This window comes from Osmia bicornis, chromosome 11 (assembly GCF_907164935.1).
Source record: "Osmia bicornis bicornis chromosome 11, iOsmBic2.1, whole genome shotgun sequence".
Taxonomy (NCBI): domain Eukaryota; kingdom Metazoa; phylum Arthropoda; class Insecta; order Hymenoptera; family Megachilidae; genus Osmia; species Osmia bicornis.
This window is the reverse complement of record NC_060226.1, coordinates 2,889,405-2,905,296: the sequence shown is the minus strand read 5'-3', so window position 1 is coordinate 2,905,296 and position 15,892 is coordinate 2,889,405. Positions and strand designations below refer to the sequence as shown.

The window sequence follows — 15,892 nt, the reverse complement described above, 5'->3', positions numbered from 1 at the left end:
AGTTATCGATCAAAATCGATGTGGTGTCAAATTAACCTCAAATGTATCCTAAAAGGGTTCTTAAATGTATCCAATGAATGGATTCTTAAAGTTCAAATTTACATTTATTAATTGTTCTCGTCGAGAAGAATATATTTTAAAAGGTCAATAATTTAGGATTGGAATATTGAGAAAAGAAACAGATTACTGAAGGATGAGGTTAGTTTAGCTCTTTCCAATGAAAAATTTCACTAATTTTTAAATAGAAAAATGCTTCGAGTTACCAATAATTTAGGATTGGAATATTGAGAAAAGAAACAGATTACTGAAGGATGAGGTTAGTTTAGCTCTTTCCAATGAAAAATTTCACTAATTTTTAAATAGAAAAATGCTTCGAGTTACCTAATTTTTTCAAGAAAGATACCTTTCAGTACAAATAATTGATAAGTAACAAATTTACTGTTAGGACTGTTTAAATAAATAATTATTCCAGATACGTTATCGTATAATCCCATACTGTATTCTCTTTGTAATCGTTTCGAAACTCAATTATCGTTTTACACGCAAGCGTGTAAAACAAGCGAGCTGTAACAATTATCTTACAATCGAGTTTTATTCGAACTGTATGTAATTGGAAGGTAAAAGGTTATATTGCATCACGTAGATATGATAAAATATCTCGCTCGAAAGATCATAAGCGAATTGCTCGGAATGATCACGTCCGCGTGACGGGAATCATTTCATTGAAACTTTATCCCTTCGCTCTTTTTCTGTTTGTTTGTAAACGAGTCGGTGAAACAAACAAAGGAGGAAACGTAGCACAATTCACAGCGTTTGCGTACGTTGTTTCAGGGAGTACCGAACCGTGGCTAAAGAGCGAAAAGCACGCCGAACTCGGAACAGAGGTGCAACTACCGTGCATTCTGAAATCGCCGCAATGCGAAGGGCTTCACAGCATCAAATGGTATCGCGGTACCACACGTATCTTCATTTTCAGCGAGGACGTTGGAATAACGCGAGGCAACAACGATATAGCCATCAGGTAAAGTATACATGTATTTTCTCAACTTTACTGCCATGCTCTTACAACAGTGATAAAATAAACGACCTGATACGTTAACCGCCCTGATAGATGTATTCCGCTGACTGATGCTTTAAATTTAATACCCTTCCTTGCATCATTTTCTCGTTAATTTTTGAAAGAAGAAATATCTTCTAGAAATTTCTAATTGTAAATGTTTAAAAAGTAGAAGGATTTTATAGTATATCAATTTAAGTAAAAAATTTGTAATAAAATGCAACGAAGGGTTGGTATTTGTAATAGAATTTTCTTTGTTATTTAGATTGAGTGGGCATAGAGTAAAGATAATTAAAACTCATACTTTGATACTATCAATAAGATTAGCTTATGTTTATTGCACTGCCACTCGATTGTTTTCGTTTATTTTTAATTAATACCGATGGATAGCAATATAATCTATAAAATAGAGTGTACTTAAGCGAGTGCAGCTGGTGCTAATGGGTTAATTTACTTTTAAGTATACTATAATTACTATAATTACACTGTAGATAATTTTACAACTTCAAAAATTATTTATCTTCGTACTTTTCAAAACTGACTTATAACACTAAGATCATTCTTTCTCCTAGCTATACAATTACACGAATATCCAAAGTTTAGTTATTACACCATTTCACACGCTTTTTAATTCACTTAAGCATGAAAAGAATTGTTCTCCTTCCGCCTCGTCGACGTCGAGAAACATTTGATTCTGGAAATGTCGAGAATATTAATATCACATCGAAGAGATTAAAATGTCAGAATTATTATCACTATCTTCGCGCGGCTGCTTGAAAGCTTCTGGAAGCATTGGATAATTTTAAGGAAACTGAACAGGTGGTAATCCAGAATTGGATGGAAAAAGTAGGCCAGCAGGTCTCGCACCATTGTCCTTAATTTTTTCCAAGTCGTATTCTAAAAATGATACGATCTCCATTTTTGCATTATTACATTTTTACATTTTCACAATTTCTTTCTATTTCTATTTTTTGTTGGAAAAACTAGGCTACAGAATCATTTTTAACCTTGTTTTTTAACCTTTAAATTGTCGTTTGAGAAAAAGCTGTCGACTTCAATATCAACAGATATTACAGCCACCAGTTAATCGGTTTCTCTACGGTAGATTGCACCAAAATAGCAACACCCTGACGGAACTTTGCTCATCTTCGCGATCTTTGCTTCGAGCCGCAGCGCTTGTAAAAAGAGCACACGAGTCGGAAAATCGGTAGCTTTTTTCTTCCTCAAGATCTCATCGTTCAAAGTTCCCGAGCATGTTTTACAAAGGTGGTAATCACGAAACTTCTGAGCGAGTTGAAGAGGTTTCGAGTGATGAATTACAAGAAACCAGAGAAGTAGATGGATATTGTGGTTGTTGCTAGAATAGAATAAATTTCAATCGATTTTCTTCGTTTCTATCTTTTTATATATAACTTATTTTGCTGTATTTTATTTTATTAATTACAATTTGGGAATTCGCAAATTTCAAAGTGAAAGATTTTCTCATATCGAGAATATATCTGAAGGAATAGTATAAAATTAATAATTTTATAATTATTATTTAAAATGTGGAATAGTTCACAATTATAAATATTAGAAATTTCTTAATTATTATTTAAAATTCTTTTGAAAATAGATACCTTGAATCAATAAAATCACAGCTTCACTATTTAAAAGTTAAAGTGTTAAAGCTAGTGCAATCGAGGAATTAAAAAAAAAAGATCCAAAGTCATTAGAGAATACAACTCAGTTCTATCGAAAGTGTTTCTCTATCCCTTAGTTTTCCACCGAATCATGTGGTCGACCCACTTTCAAGAAGAAAGAGAAGCCAAAGGAAGCGAACAAAGTTAGGGAGAACTTTATTATCCCATTGGCCCGGTTTCTCTTTGGTTATTGACAGTTTTTCGCGGTTCCTCCTCTCAATTGTCGTTGAATTCTAAGATAAAAATTTTCCGCAATTCGATAATGGAGTGGCTAGTGTAATTGAAAACGTCAGCTGGTATTCTGATGGACACCAATCACTGACTCGGACAGAATTACATTTTAAAAAAAGAGAGAGGAAAATAAGTGGAATGCTTTGTGTTCATTTAAATTTCGGAACTTTTATCGCCACATTCGGCGAACTTTTCTTAAACTTTTCTCATTTACCGCCACCTGATTTAATCAGCTGCTTTTTGGTCCTGGTGCACCTTTTCATGATTATATAAGAGCGAGTTTTTAATATTGATTTTTCAATGACACGCTTAATTTTTATTTGTTATAATTTATTAGAAAGGCCGATATTATATTCTTATTTTATTTACTAAATTTCCATTACTCTGTATTACTTAATTTATATTTTTCAATATTCTATATTCAGTGCAATATTTCTCCAAATTTTTATTAATATCCCAAATTTTCAATTTGTATTCCTTAATTTACCTTTATAAGTTATTTGAGGTTGACTATACTTGCTGAATAATATTTTCAAAGACGCACTTCTCTCTTCTAAATTGCCTAATTATAAACAGTACAGTGTATTTAATGAAAGGAAGAAGAAGTTAATTATCTCTTTTGACGTCAAGGTTATGGCAAAAGATGGAAGCTACGCTCTGAATAATTAAAATTTTCCTTCTCGTTTCTGAACTGCCACGATTGGCCAAATACACGATCAAGTAATCAAAGTAGGAAAACTCTATTTTTGTCGATTTTCTTCAAGAAATGCTTACGCTAGAATTCGTTGCTCGATACAAACACATGGGAAGTTTTCATCTGTGTATTAACACGTTCCCTTATCTTGGCCAATTCCCGTGAGATGCTTTTTCTCAAAACACAATTTTCTGCAGCTAAGATACTTCTAAAGATACTTTTATATAAAATATTTCTAAGCGACGAGAAGCTAAGATGCGCTCTTCGGTACCAAATGGGAAATTGACTTTTTCGAGTCTTTCATATTTTTCGGCGCATCGATGCAACAGGAATAACTTTCATCTCGAAGGGTTTATATCATGTATTACATCGTTCAATGCACTTTTCCAGCTGGATTTCTACTTCATAATATTCGATTGCTGCGAAAGATTTCGTGGATTTGTATAACACCCTGTTTCAAATAAGCTTATGGATTCTAAAAATTAGTTCTTTTAAAAAGAAAATTATAGATTACATATAGTGTATTAAAATTAATAATTGTTAAATAATAATATTAGAAAGTTTCAATAAGAACAGATTTTTATTTATTTTTTATCCTGCAATTTGTTTATTTAGTACTTCGTAAAATATTTGAATATTTGCAATGTAAAATGTCTACAATACGTGGTATATATCTTCTCTGAAACAGTTTTCTTTGTCACGAATCATGTCACTATTCATGTTCTTTAATTCTTACACCAGAATCCAACCACGTGTGTCTGCTTATCTCATTCTTTTCCTCTCTATTCACCTGCTGCAAGTTTATCGTATCTCCTTTTTATATCCACCTACCATTCCACTTTGTGTATTCGTCTTCTTTGTTGGCCTGCCGCCTGTTTTCCCTCAGCTTTTTTCCTTTTCGCGTTTGTCTATTGTTGAAGGCACGATAACGGAAGTGATTACAGCGGGAAAAGAAAATTACTCGGAACTTCCAACAATCGTGCACCACGTATTTTCTTAACGTAGCACTATTTCTTATGAATGCCAGCATGAATCTTTGCAAGAATTGCACCATCTATTATATTATACAATTAATTGCCTAATATTTTCGTCCCCACCTGTTACTTTTTTCCCCGCTATTTCTATATTTGTTTGATTTCTATCCTATCATTCTATTATTATATAAAGCGTATCACAATAAGCGTTTTCTTATTCTTCGTTAAATTATTTCATCTTCAATACGAAAGATTCTCTTTCCTTTGGTATAACGAACATAAAAGTATTTCACGAAACGTTTCTTTTTTCCTCTCTCGAACAGCACCATAAAGCTCGTCAAAGCTCGGAAGTTAGTGTTTGAGGTACGTTTTATCCTGTTATCAAAGTTGCAATTGCGAAAATCCTCGAGAGTCGGGCGGGATAGAGTCTCGTCCTTCTTTTATCGTTCTCATCATACTTTGAAACGGTGCTGTCGCTAAGAAACGAGAGGCTAAAGCCACCTTAAATACCAGCGACGCGTAATCCGAACTCACAATTTAATGAGCTCGAAATGAAGATAGAGCAGGATAATGCCGAGGGAACGGGAATTACATTGAAAATGAAACGACCCCTTTAGACCTCTCCTTATGTCGCGGCAATTCGTGCTTTCGGTAAGCTTCACGAAGGCGAGATAATACGTCGACGATTATATTCCCAGATCTTTTTTCAACGTTCAATTACTCGGCAATTTTCGTTAATTCGACTATGAAAAATGAGCACTGAAGTGCGATCGATATCACTGGTTTACGAAACATTATTACCTGACAGATGGGTCACCAGTAATTAAAAATGTACGAGAAATTAACCCTTTAACGGCAGAGTCTGGGTGAATCGTATCCCAAACTTATTAAACATGAAGTTAAATGCATAATTTTTAAATGAAACAGTTTCATAATTGAAAGAACAATGTTTAATGGAACAGCGTACAATTTGGACAAGGAAAATAATATGAAATACAAAATTACATTAAACTTAGATAAGGCTCTCTCCGTGGTCCGCTGTTCGAGGATTAAATATACCTACTTAAAGCAAAATGTTATTTTGAATAGTATTATTATAGGTAATTATCATTATGCTAAGTATACGATTGAAAATTAAAATTTTTTAAAATAATTAATCTTATTTTTAATAATTAGAATCACAGTATATTTTATACAAAAATGTTCATTTGTAAAATTGCAGTAATATATTATTCACATGAAAGTCAATTAATTTATGTTGGAAATAAACATATTCCCAGCCTCTTTCAATAATAATTCGGGTAATTATATTGCATATCACAAATATTGCTTTACATTAATCCCTTTTTCTGATTAAATTTATCTCTCTAACCGAACCAACAAATTTTTCGCTTTTGATCCTTCAACATCGAAAATTAAGCTGCTCATGAAACATTCATTATTTATTTTAGCAGAGGATAAACAAAATAAGCTGATTTGCGTTTCATTTAAATCAGTCTGTGTATAAATGTAAATTTCCTTCAATATTTTATTTCCTTCAATCGAATGCTAATTACTTTGAACGACGACAAATTCTAGTTGATTTTTTTTTTTACACGATGTTAAAGGAGCTAATTAAAACAGAATCAAGGCTTTTTTTAGCAAATGATATATCGTATCTTCTTTATATCAGTCGAAATTGATGCAATACGTAATATTAAATAATACAGCCAGCAATTGGTTAATAATTTTAATGAGAACACTACGGTTTACTGCAGCTATGGGCAATTCCCTTTACTTTGGACTAATTTGCTGCCAGCTAATTTCGAACGTTCTTTACTGTGTTCTATCTCCGTAACAGCTGACCTAGCAGTACCTATTTCCGGCCCAGTTTCTTGGAGTCGAGTAATTAACATCCTCGACATTCTGGGGGTCTTTCAAAGTTTAGAAAAAAAGGAATAAGAAAGTTCTTTAGGCGACTCGTTAGAAAAGCGATATACTAAAATTGCTTGTACATTTGTGCACATTTCTATCAAATTGTTTCATCTTCTCTGGTTTAAATGAACCTTTATGTAGTCATTTTTATGAAATCTTAAATTTTAAATTGATGTGCTATGTAATAGCATGAAAATCGTGTATGTAATTAGCCAATAGTTACATAAATTAAGCTGAAAATATCACACTCTATGATAGCAATCTATATACTGTATTTTGACATAGACATTTTGACATGGACATTTTGACACTGCATTGTGGATATTTAGAAATATATTGCGGTTCGATGGTGTGATATTGGTCATTGGGAAATCGAAGGATTTGATGGAACGCTCCTGGCGGTTCGTATGTCAATCTCCAGGACAGACCATTTGACAAATGGAACACATGATTAATGTTTGCTTCCTTGCATATCTCACCTCCTAATAGGTTAATCTTAATTATGATCATAATTAACACTTATATTAATCTATTCTCATCTTTTATATACCACTGAATGGGTTAACACTTTGATTAGTGAGCCCTCTTCCTCACACGACAAGGAAGAAGTGCAAATTACACTAATAATTAAATTAAAAAAATATTATTTTACTTAATAGTGCAAGGTGGTAAATGAAAAGCTCTACATTTGGAAATTAATTATTCTTATTTTTAATTACAATTAGAGCTTCAATATGTCTCATGACGTGTTAATATGGCAAATAATCTTCATTTGGCAAATAAAAAATTAACAAATTGAATTTGATGGTATGCAATAAGATCGTTGCAATTGTGACCTGCAATCTGAATGTCGAACTAACGTTACGACTGCATAGATTTCTCGATGCAACTATTGCGGTATATACGACTCTAACAATATGTAAATAGATTACATAGCGGAGATACGGTACAGACTGTTTTACATACAGTCGAACATATTTGTTCAGCTGCTGCGTATATCATTCCTCTGGCAATCAACAGAAGTGCATCGCATTAATGAACAAACGCACTAGTTAATAACAATTATTGCTGCTATTCGGATATTGCGTCGCTCACGGGATACATGCCACAGATACAATTCCTAAGCATTTCTGCTAACGAACCGAAACTGCATCGCGTCGAGGTAAATGCAGAATGTTTGTAATTGCGATTGTAAGGATCAAAGTGAACGACTAAATGATACTGATTCAGAGAAATCTGTTCAAGGAACTGAAAATAAACATTTAAACGTGTTTCATAGAGATTAGACATTATAAACACTAAGAAATTATAATAATGTACTTTTCTTTTTATACCATTATCTCTAATTATCATAATTAATCAATTTGAGTAATTAGTGCTAACAATCGTTTCACTATTCAATGAAAGTGCTATTATTATTTTGTATTGTAATAATTATTTTCATAACAGGAATATATTAATTGCAAGTTAAAGCTTCAGTCAGTTAAATTACTTCATGTCAGGATTATTACAAAGCCTATAATCAGTATCTTTCACTAAAATTTGCAACTAAAATTCAGTTAATCTTCTTGCAGATCGGATATAGAGTACACGACAAATTCTTCGAAGACTTACTTGAAGATACCAGACGTCAAGTTGGAAGATGAAGGGCTTTATAAATGTGAAGCTACGTACATGGCTGTGAACCGAGAGTGCAATAATGTTCAGCATATCATACTAAATGTCACCGGTAAGTTATCTCCTAACACCTATTCCTCGGTTGAGTAAGCGACTTCGGATAAATCTATAGGTATCAAAATTATCCCTCTAAGCAGTTATTTCCATACCTATCATACGATCCTAAACGTGTAAGTCCATTGATCGGGATTCGCGTAATTCCGACCAGGGGTGCTTTTCACGGGACGCGACACACGAAGGGGCTGTATAATTTAATTAATCGATTAAACACGGACCATCTCTTCCGGTAAAGATATGCATGGAATAACTCGTATTAGACGTATCGTACTTGTACGATCCGTGTAATCTAGGTAATCCCAGTAATTCGACAAACGAGAAAGCCACAGTACTAATCCGAAGTGGTAGCAGCTAAACCACTGAACCGGTTATCTTGACACACGCAACATGTCATACTATTAAAGTGCGGTTGAATTTACCTACATGAAAGGGACGCCAATTACTTTGAAATTTTAGCCGTAAACCGAGATCTCACTCCACGGTTATCGTCAGAGAAGCGCACTTAAATCGTAATAAATACCCACGTTTGGGCTTGCACTAGTTAATAGGACGTTTAAAAAATCACGCGGGGATTAGATTAATTGAAACTGGATTCCGGGTAAAAGTAAAACTGCTGACTTTAGTCTTTAGTCTTTATCCTCTTTCAAAAATATTTATTTCCAAGTGGCAGAAATAATCTTTTCCCTAGACATTTTGCAATAGAGATTGTGTATGAATAATATATTACAAATTGTTCTTTAACTTATTCAAAAAAAAAAATAATAAAATTTTAATTTATAAAATTTTGAAATAAAAATATTTTTAATTAATTTTAATTAGTTATCCAAATTAACCAATTTGGAGCGGGTGTCCAGGTAATTTTTGTCTACCCGGCTACCCGTAAGATACCCGGATACTCGGGTATCTCATAAGCAAGAACGTTGAAGAAGCTGGAACTGCGATTGTTAGATTAGAATCGTTAGAACTAAGGAGTCGGTAATGATTGCCAGGAAGGCGGATGGAGGTGGAATATCGCAGAAATTTTCACGTTAAACCGCAGCTACGTTAACAATGTTGGAAACTGCCCAAGGTACCATTACGATCGTCATATTCTTACGTTACGCGATAACCATTGGACCGTGTTAATGGCGAGACGTGTTTTGGACTCGACCGACCGTGCCGAAACTGTTCATCCATTGAGGGTTTATTGTAATTACACCGGCCAGCCACGACGTAGCGTGTTACCAAACGAAACACGGGAATGGCATAAGTTGAAACACGAATGCCGAACTGGTTGCGTGGACTCCATATTTTCCCGTCTTCGTTTATGTTCCGTGCGAAAGTTTCACAGAACTTCGAAGCGACTTGCATGAAATTTTGAAGATGTCTGAGAGTACTCTGGTCTCTGGTGAAAATGTGAAATGAACGGTAGATGGATGGAGAAATGTGTGGAGAGTGGACAGGAAGTGAAATCATGGTGGTCATATAGGATTATGGGGTTGGAGAGGGTATTATGAGGCAGCTGGATAAAAAAGACCCATACTTTATTTTTAACTTTTCTTAATATTATCTAGAGGAAGAATCTCCTGATGAAATTAGATTTTTCGTCAAATCCTCAGTTTATGAAATTATTTGAAAAATATTACATCTGCATAATTTGACAATTAATCTCTTAATCCAGCTAATCTAATAATTTATTTAAAATACTTTGAAAAATTAGCATTAGCAAGGAGCAAAAACACAAGTCACAATGAATAATTATTTTTGGTGTATAAATGAAAGATTTATATGCTGAACGCCAAATTCTTTTTCCAATCACAGATTCTATAACGAGCAGCAATTGTTTGAATGTGAAAGATCTGTTGACAGTTATGAATGAAATTGAATAAAAACAATTAATTCTGTATTTCTATTAAAAGTTTAAATTGTCCTCGTGCATACGAACGCTTATTTTTATGGACAATTCTATTTTAAGTAAAAACAAAAGCTTTTAACTGCATCTCTTTTCCATACTAACAATGCATTTCATATTTGTCCATTGTTTTAAATTGTTAGGATTTCGTTGTTCAAAAGTATAAACAGCAGTGCTGAAAGAAATTGGTGTTAAACGAACCCTGATACTTTTGTTTGATCGTAATATAATTCTTCTTTTATTCGAAATTGTAGAAATTTAACAAACTGAAAATATAAAAAATATAATGAAATTGTGTACAAAGGTATTTTGAAAAGAGTACTAGTCTGGTTAATGGTTAATCAATTTTACTTTTAAAAATGAAGCTGGTTCATTGTATTAAAAATACGAAAAATATTGAAAAATATTTAGTGACCCTAATTCGATAGCTAGAGGGTGTACTTGGAGCGAGGGAAGCTCAATCTTGGCACATTTTTCGACCGAATGACAATTAACCGGGGAAATTAAACAGTCCATTCTTCTTTCTTACATGCTTCGTGCGAAGTATCACTCGTGGGTCCTTGTCGCGGAAATTGCTTCAGGCGATCACAGTTCTCATTTCTTTTTTTAAAACTGCGCGTGCTTTTTACGCGAACATTATTCTGACGTATTTCTCGCCTTTTTATACACGTTAGCAATGTTCCATAACGAGTTACCGAGCAATATCATTAAATAGGACGAGATGATTTTTGTAATTATTAATTATTAATTACTAATTATAATATATTATGGTAGCTTGAAACTGATATAATTATCAGAATATAATATAACACATCATAACTATTATATTTTGCAGGCCAATTACACAGCAGGTTAGATTTCATAATGAATTCCATTTACATTCCTCCATTACTCATTTTGAAAGGAATATTCATTTCGTAAATATTCTAAATTTGAAGCACCTCAACTACTCCGAATAATTATTTTTCAATTAAATATTTTGATCGATTACCCAACTACCAGTTACAGGAAAATCGAACATTTCAATATCGATAACCGAACAGAAAACATATTCGTGTATCGAGTTTTGATGTTTAAGGAAGCAAAGAAAATTCGATGCCGGGGGAAAATATAGGAAAAGCAAGTTTAATTTTATTTTACGAGAGTTCCAGCTTCTCTGTACATACGTACAGCTCGGCCGGAAACGTATGCTGGAACTTTTACATCAACCTAATGCTTGTTTCCAAGTTTTCTATATCTCCTTCGTACGAATGTATAGACGAAAGAGACTACGCGATTCCGGCCTGGTGGCTGGAATGAAATTTTCAGAAGTTGAAACTCATTTCGTTCATACTCAACAAGATTCTTCCACTCGTTGTCACTTTTCACTTTCAACGTTACACGTTACCATGTTAGCCGAGTTAGAATTATTTTAATCCAGCTGCAGAAATAAAGTGTGGAAAGTGTAGAAAATTTATTTGCAAAGCTCGTTGAATGGATACACAAGTTTCTTTTTATAATGATAAAATTCTAATCATTACCAGTTTTCGGGGGAAAAGGAAAGGAGAACCTATATCATCGACTAAGCATTAAAATTCTTTTTTCTTGCTTCTAATATGCAAAAGAAGAAAAGCACGAGAATGAAAGAAAGCATCACAGACAAGTAATTCCGAGGCGGGTGAAATTATAATCAAAACCCGTGGTAATTCAGTGGAATTTATCGTAACGATCGTTTCGGTGTGTTCTCCGCATCTGACCAACGTATTTCAAAGTGCAATTTATCGGATGGAAAGCTGTTACGGCCTCGAACTATGCGGAGAAGCAGCAGTTCGGGTCTATTTAAATTGTATGAAGGGCCACTTGTCTCGCGGCCAACCCAATTAGACCTTCTAGCCGCTGGAAATTATGGGATTTCAGCTTTCCTCTCTGGGTCATTGGGTTTCAATCGACTCTGCGAACACGTCTGACTCCAATCTCCTGTATTCTTTCCTCCTAATTCTAAATCGAAATACATTGTTCCATCCCTTCCAAGTTTCGAATCCAAAACTAGAGCTCATTGATATTATTAAATTTTAGACAATGTAGCATTTGATTTATGCCTTCCGACTATTGCACAATTTTCCACAGGGTTTAATATCAATAATTCAACAAATGCCAGAAGAGTTTTATGTACGTACATTATTTTATTTGATGTATCAGGAACACTGTTTAATCCAATTTCTCGATTGTTTCCTATTCCTTCGGAGTATATTTCTCCTTTCGTTCTGACAGAGCTCGTTTTACCTCGTATCATAAAATCGCTGCTTTGGGACCTGACGATTTGCTAGATTAGAGAAACTCCAGAGAGGTTTCTGACAAGTGGTGCACTTTTCTTATAACTGCGTCTCCTACTTTTCTTTCGGTTTTATGAAATAACCACCGCGAACGATGCCTGTGCAATAGCTAACATTTGGTTTACTGGAAGTAAGATCGTAAATTTAGTTCACCGCATTTCCTTCGCTATAAAAGCAGAGAAATATATTTCTTTCATAAATGTAATCGATTATTCTGTTATTAATATTTCTTATTTTATGAAAATAATATAAAACACGAAATGAAATTAAAATTGGGGCTCTCTCCTTGGTCCTCCGTCCGAGGGTTAATCCTTTTAATCTTCCACAAATTAAGAAAATTGTACTTATTGTTAGTTTTCTTTCAGCAAAGCCGATTTAAATTCGCAGGATAAATTTTGTAACAAAAACAATTGCTTGACATTCAGTGTCTCGCGTTGAATTCAGCCAGGACTAGTGACGAGGCGAGTTTAGTTTCCGGAAACGGCACTTGTACGCGTTGAAAAGTTTATTCGTAGTCGTTGTTGAGCTGTCCCCAAGAAAAGGTGGTTCGCTTCAATTCCCTTCTCTCTGACGGTTTCCTGTCTCCCTTTGCTCTTCCCTTCCATGACAATGGAACTTCTCCGGCGGCAGGCTCGAATTAAAAACTGGATTCAAACGTCTCCGCGACCAGAAAACTCGGAGAGATATTAAATTCGAGAGAGAAGGTGGGTGGAAAGTGGTCTCCCGCGGTGAAAGAGGGTCGATGGGACACCGAGGGTATTATGATTTTAACCAGAAACTTTTCTGGACGATTTACGTTGCGACTGACTTTCTAATGTACCACCAGTTAGACACTGCTTTGGTAATGTCGAAACAATGGAATGTATATTTTCCCTTTGTGTATTGTAGAACTGTACAGCATGCCTTAAGGTATGCGTTTCTTAATCATTTTATAAATTCGTACCACCGAAAGCAAAATTCAAGAATTCAAGTACCATGAAGAGAAAGTATGCCCTGGAAGTAGAAATTTAATAGAGATTATGCATTTAATAACATTGCTATATTTATATTTTTGTTATTTATTATATAATAAATTTACAAAGAAAAGTAAATTTATAACAAGTAGTTCCTGTTGTGATTATTTTATTTAACTGTTTAGCGTTTTTAAAAGGGTAGAAAAATAGGAGATTTAGAATTTAGGTGCAGTTTCCTGGGGTCGAGCTTTGTTCCATGAACAATGTTTTATTTTGGCAACGGAAGGCAAATTATTTTCTTCTGTTCTTTTATTACCCCACTGTCCTGGCTCGTGCATTATCCTCCATACATACGATTTGTCGAAAGATGCATTGTCGGTTCGTAGAAAATCCCATTTTATTCCGATGAACGATGCAAATAATGAATTCATAGAAAATATATTACCGAAGGTGAAATTCTGCTTGTTATCGACCAATCGAAAATATATTAAAACGTTCGTTGCTCGTTCGTTAATCAAATGAAATATTCCTCTCTTTGATACGGAACAATAGAGGCGGATTAATATTCAATTTTAAAGACATATTAAAATTTATAGAAACTGGTATGATTAGAGCAGCTATCTATTTTATCACAAATAGCTATGCAAAAGAAATTATTTTGCATAATAATTGCTTTTTTTTATAACTTATGTATTTATGCAAATTGTTAATATTTAAATAGCTATTAGAATAATTTTATTCTTGAATAACGTATTCAATATTTATCAAGAATTTCGTATATTAATTTGTACGTTAAGCACAGCAATGGTTTTTCGAAGATTGTTCTAAGATTATAAAATGTGATAAAACAGACTTTACACATAGTGTATATTTTACAGATTTTTACGCACACAAAAATCATTGTTTGCATTTCATGTAGGTACATATAGGTAATTAATGTTAAGTAGAACTAAGCATAAGTGCAAATGCATGTCTACACCGATCGTCATTATCCACTGAAAGCAATTTCCGGTAAAAGTAGTTTACGTCTAGAAAGCTTTGCATTCGAAAGGATAAAGAGAAAGGATTGTTCGCGTATTTCTTCACTGATATTCATAATAAAATACAGCAATTTCAAAAAAATAAATTCTTAACTATTTTATTTTTTTATATGCAATATGTACTTTGCAAATAAATCATTAAATAATTTAGTTAAGTAACAGACTCGCTAACAAAGACAAGTATCCTAGTTATCGGTAATAAATCATTCGGTTCCTTTTTTTTTCTAATAAATCGATGAGCCACGGTTGTATCGGTAAGCAATCGTGTCTGATGAATAGGAACAGCAATAGTAGGACGAATCGAAGGCAGTTTTGAACCACGTAATTGACCGCCTTTCGTTTCTGTTTCAGTGCAACCACCGTTCGTACGTGTCATCGACGAGAACACGAAGAGCACGTTAAGCACCGGTGCCACTTTAGGACCTATAAACGAAGGTTCGACCATTTCCTTGTACTGCGAGAGCGGCGAAGGGAAACCTGTGCCTACGGTCGAGTGGTTTAAAGACGATCAACCACTGGAAGGTAGGATTTATCAGCTGTTAAATCACGATTTTCTTCTACCCTAAAATTTTATACTTCATCGTCACTTGACGTTTGATCATCAAATTTTTTATTATACAGTAAAATAAATATTTATCTAAACGATTCATGTTTTATACAGGGTGTTAAAAAGGGGTCTACACTTTAGAGGGTTGTGTTTTTATTTCTTTATATGTTTTTATTTATTCATTCATAAGGGGGATGGTATTTGAGTACTTTTGATTCAAGAAAAAATTTATTTTATTTAAAAATTGCATTGAATTGATTTAAAATATATGTCAATGTGAAGGTTGATCTAAAATCGCAACTTGAAACGATTTTACACGCGCCTGTTTCAGCTACCAGCTCGTCGACGATCGCGGACAACGGGATAGGAAATGCAAGCAGCTTACTGCAGATGCAAATCACACGCGACGAGCTAGATGCAACTTTCACGTGTAAAGTCAACAGCATAGCACTCCCCGAGCCCCTCACCGTCGACATCAAGCTCGATGTTCATGGTACGTAAACTCTAAATTAATTTAATTTGAAATTGTTGAAGATTAGGTTACTAGTTCGCTCTGTTTCGGTCAAATATTGCGATGTGGCGAACGATACTTGGGAGATACTCTCTAACCAAATTAACCATAGGAATCCCAAGGTGTTGGAGTTTTAGGTCTACTTAGGATAGGGCTATTTTCTGTGCGTATAAAAGAGAGTTAGCAAAACTAAAACTACGTGTTTATTTACAAAATTAGATAATTACAAATTTTTAATTAAATAAGGGTTACATTTCTATAAATACTATTTCATATATTAAATTAAATACTGGTATTTCATATTTTTTAATAGTAAATTATTTCAAAATTTAATAAAAAATATAACACATTT

At 33.8% G+C, this 15,892-nt stretch overlaps 1 protein-coding gene across 11 annotated transcripts in view; it reads left to right on the top strand.

Annotated features, from left to right (window-relative positions):
* The window catches only part of LOC114877011 (hemicentin-1), a 216,127-nt gene that overhangs the window by 151,751 nt on the left and 48,484 nt on the right, over positions 1 to 15,892 (top strand). For all 11 annotated transcript variants that reach the window (XR_006829852.1, XR_003789487.2, XR_003789488.2 and 8 more), the window contains 4 exons: positions 832 to 1,021; positions 8,127 to 8,281; positions 14,834 to 15,004; positions 15,361 to 15,522. Coding sequence is in view for 4 of the 11 variants with exons in the window: in XM_029189072.2 (XP_029044905.2) it covers positions 832 to 1,021; positions 8,127 to 8,281; positions 14,834 to 15,004; positions 15,361 to 15,522 (678 nt within the window). In the remaining 7 variants the exon portion in view is untranslated. The remainder of the gene's footprint in view (positions 1 to 831; positions 1,022 to 8,126; positions 8,282 to 14,833; positions 15,005 to 15,360; positions 15,523 to 15,892) is intronic.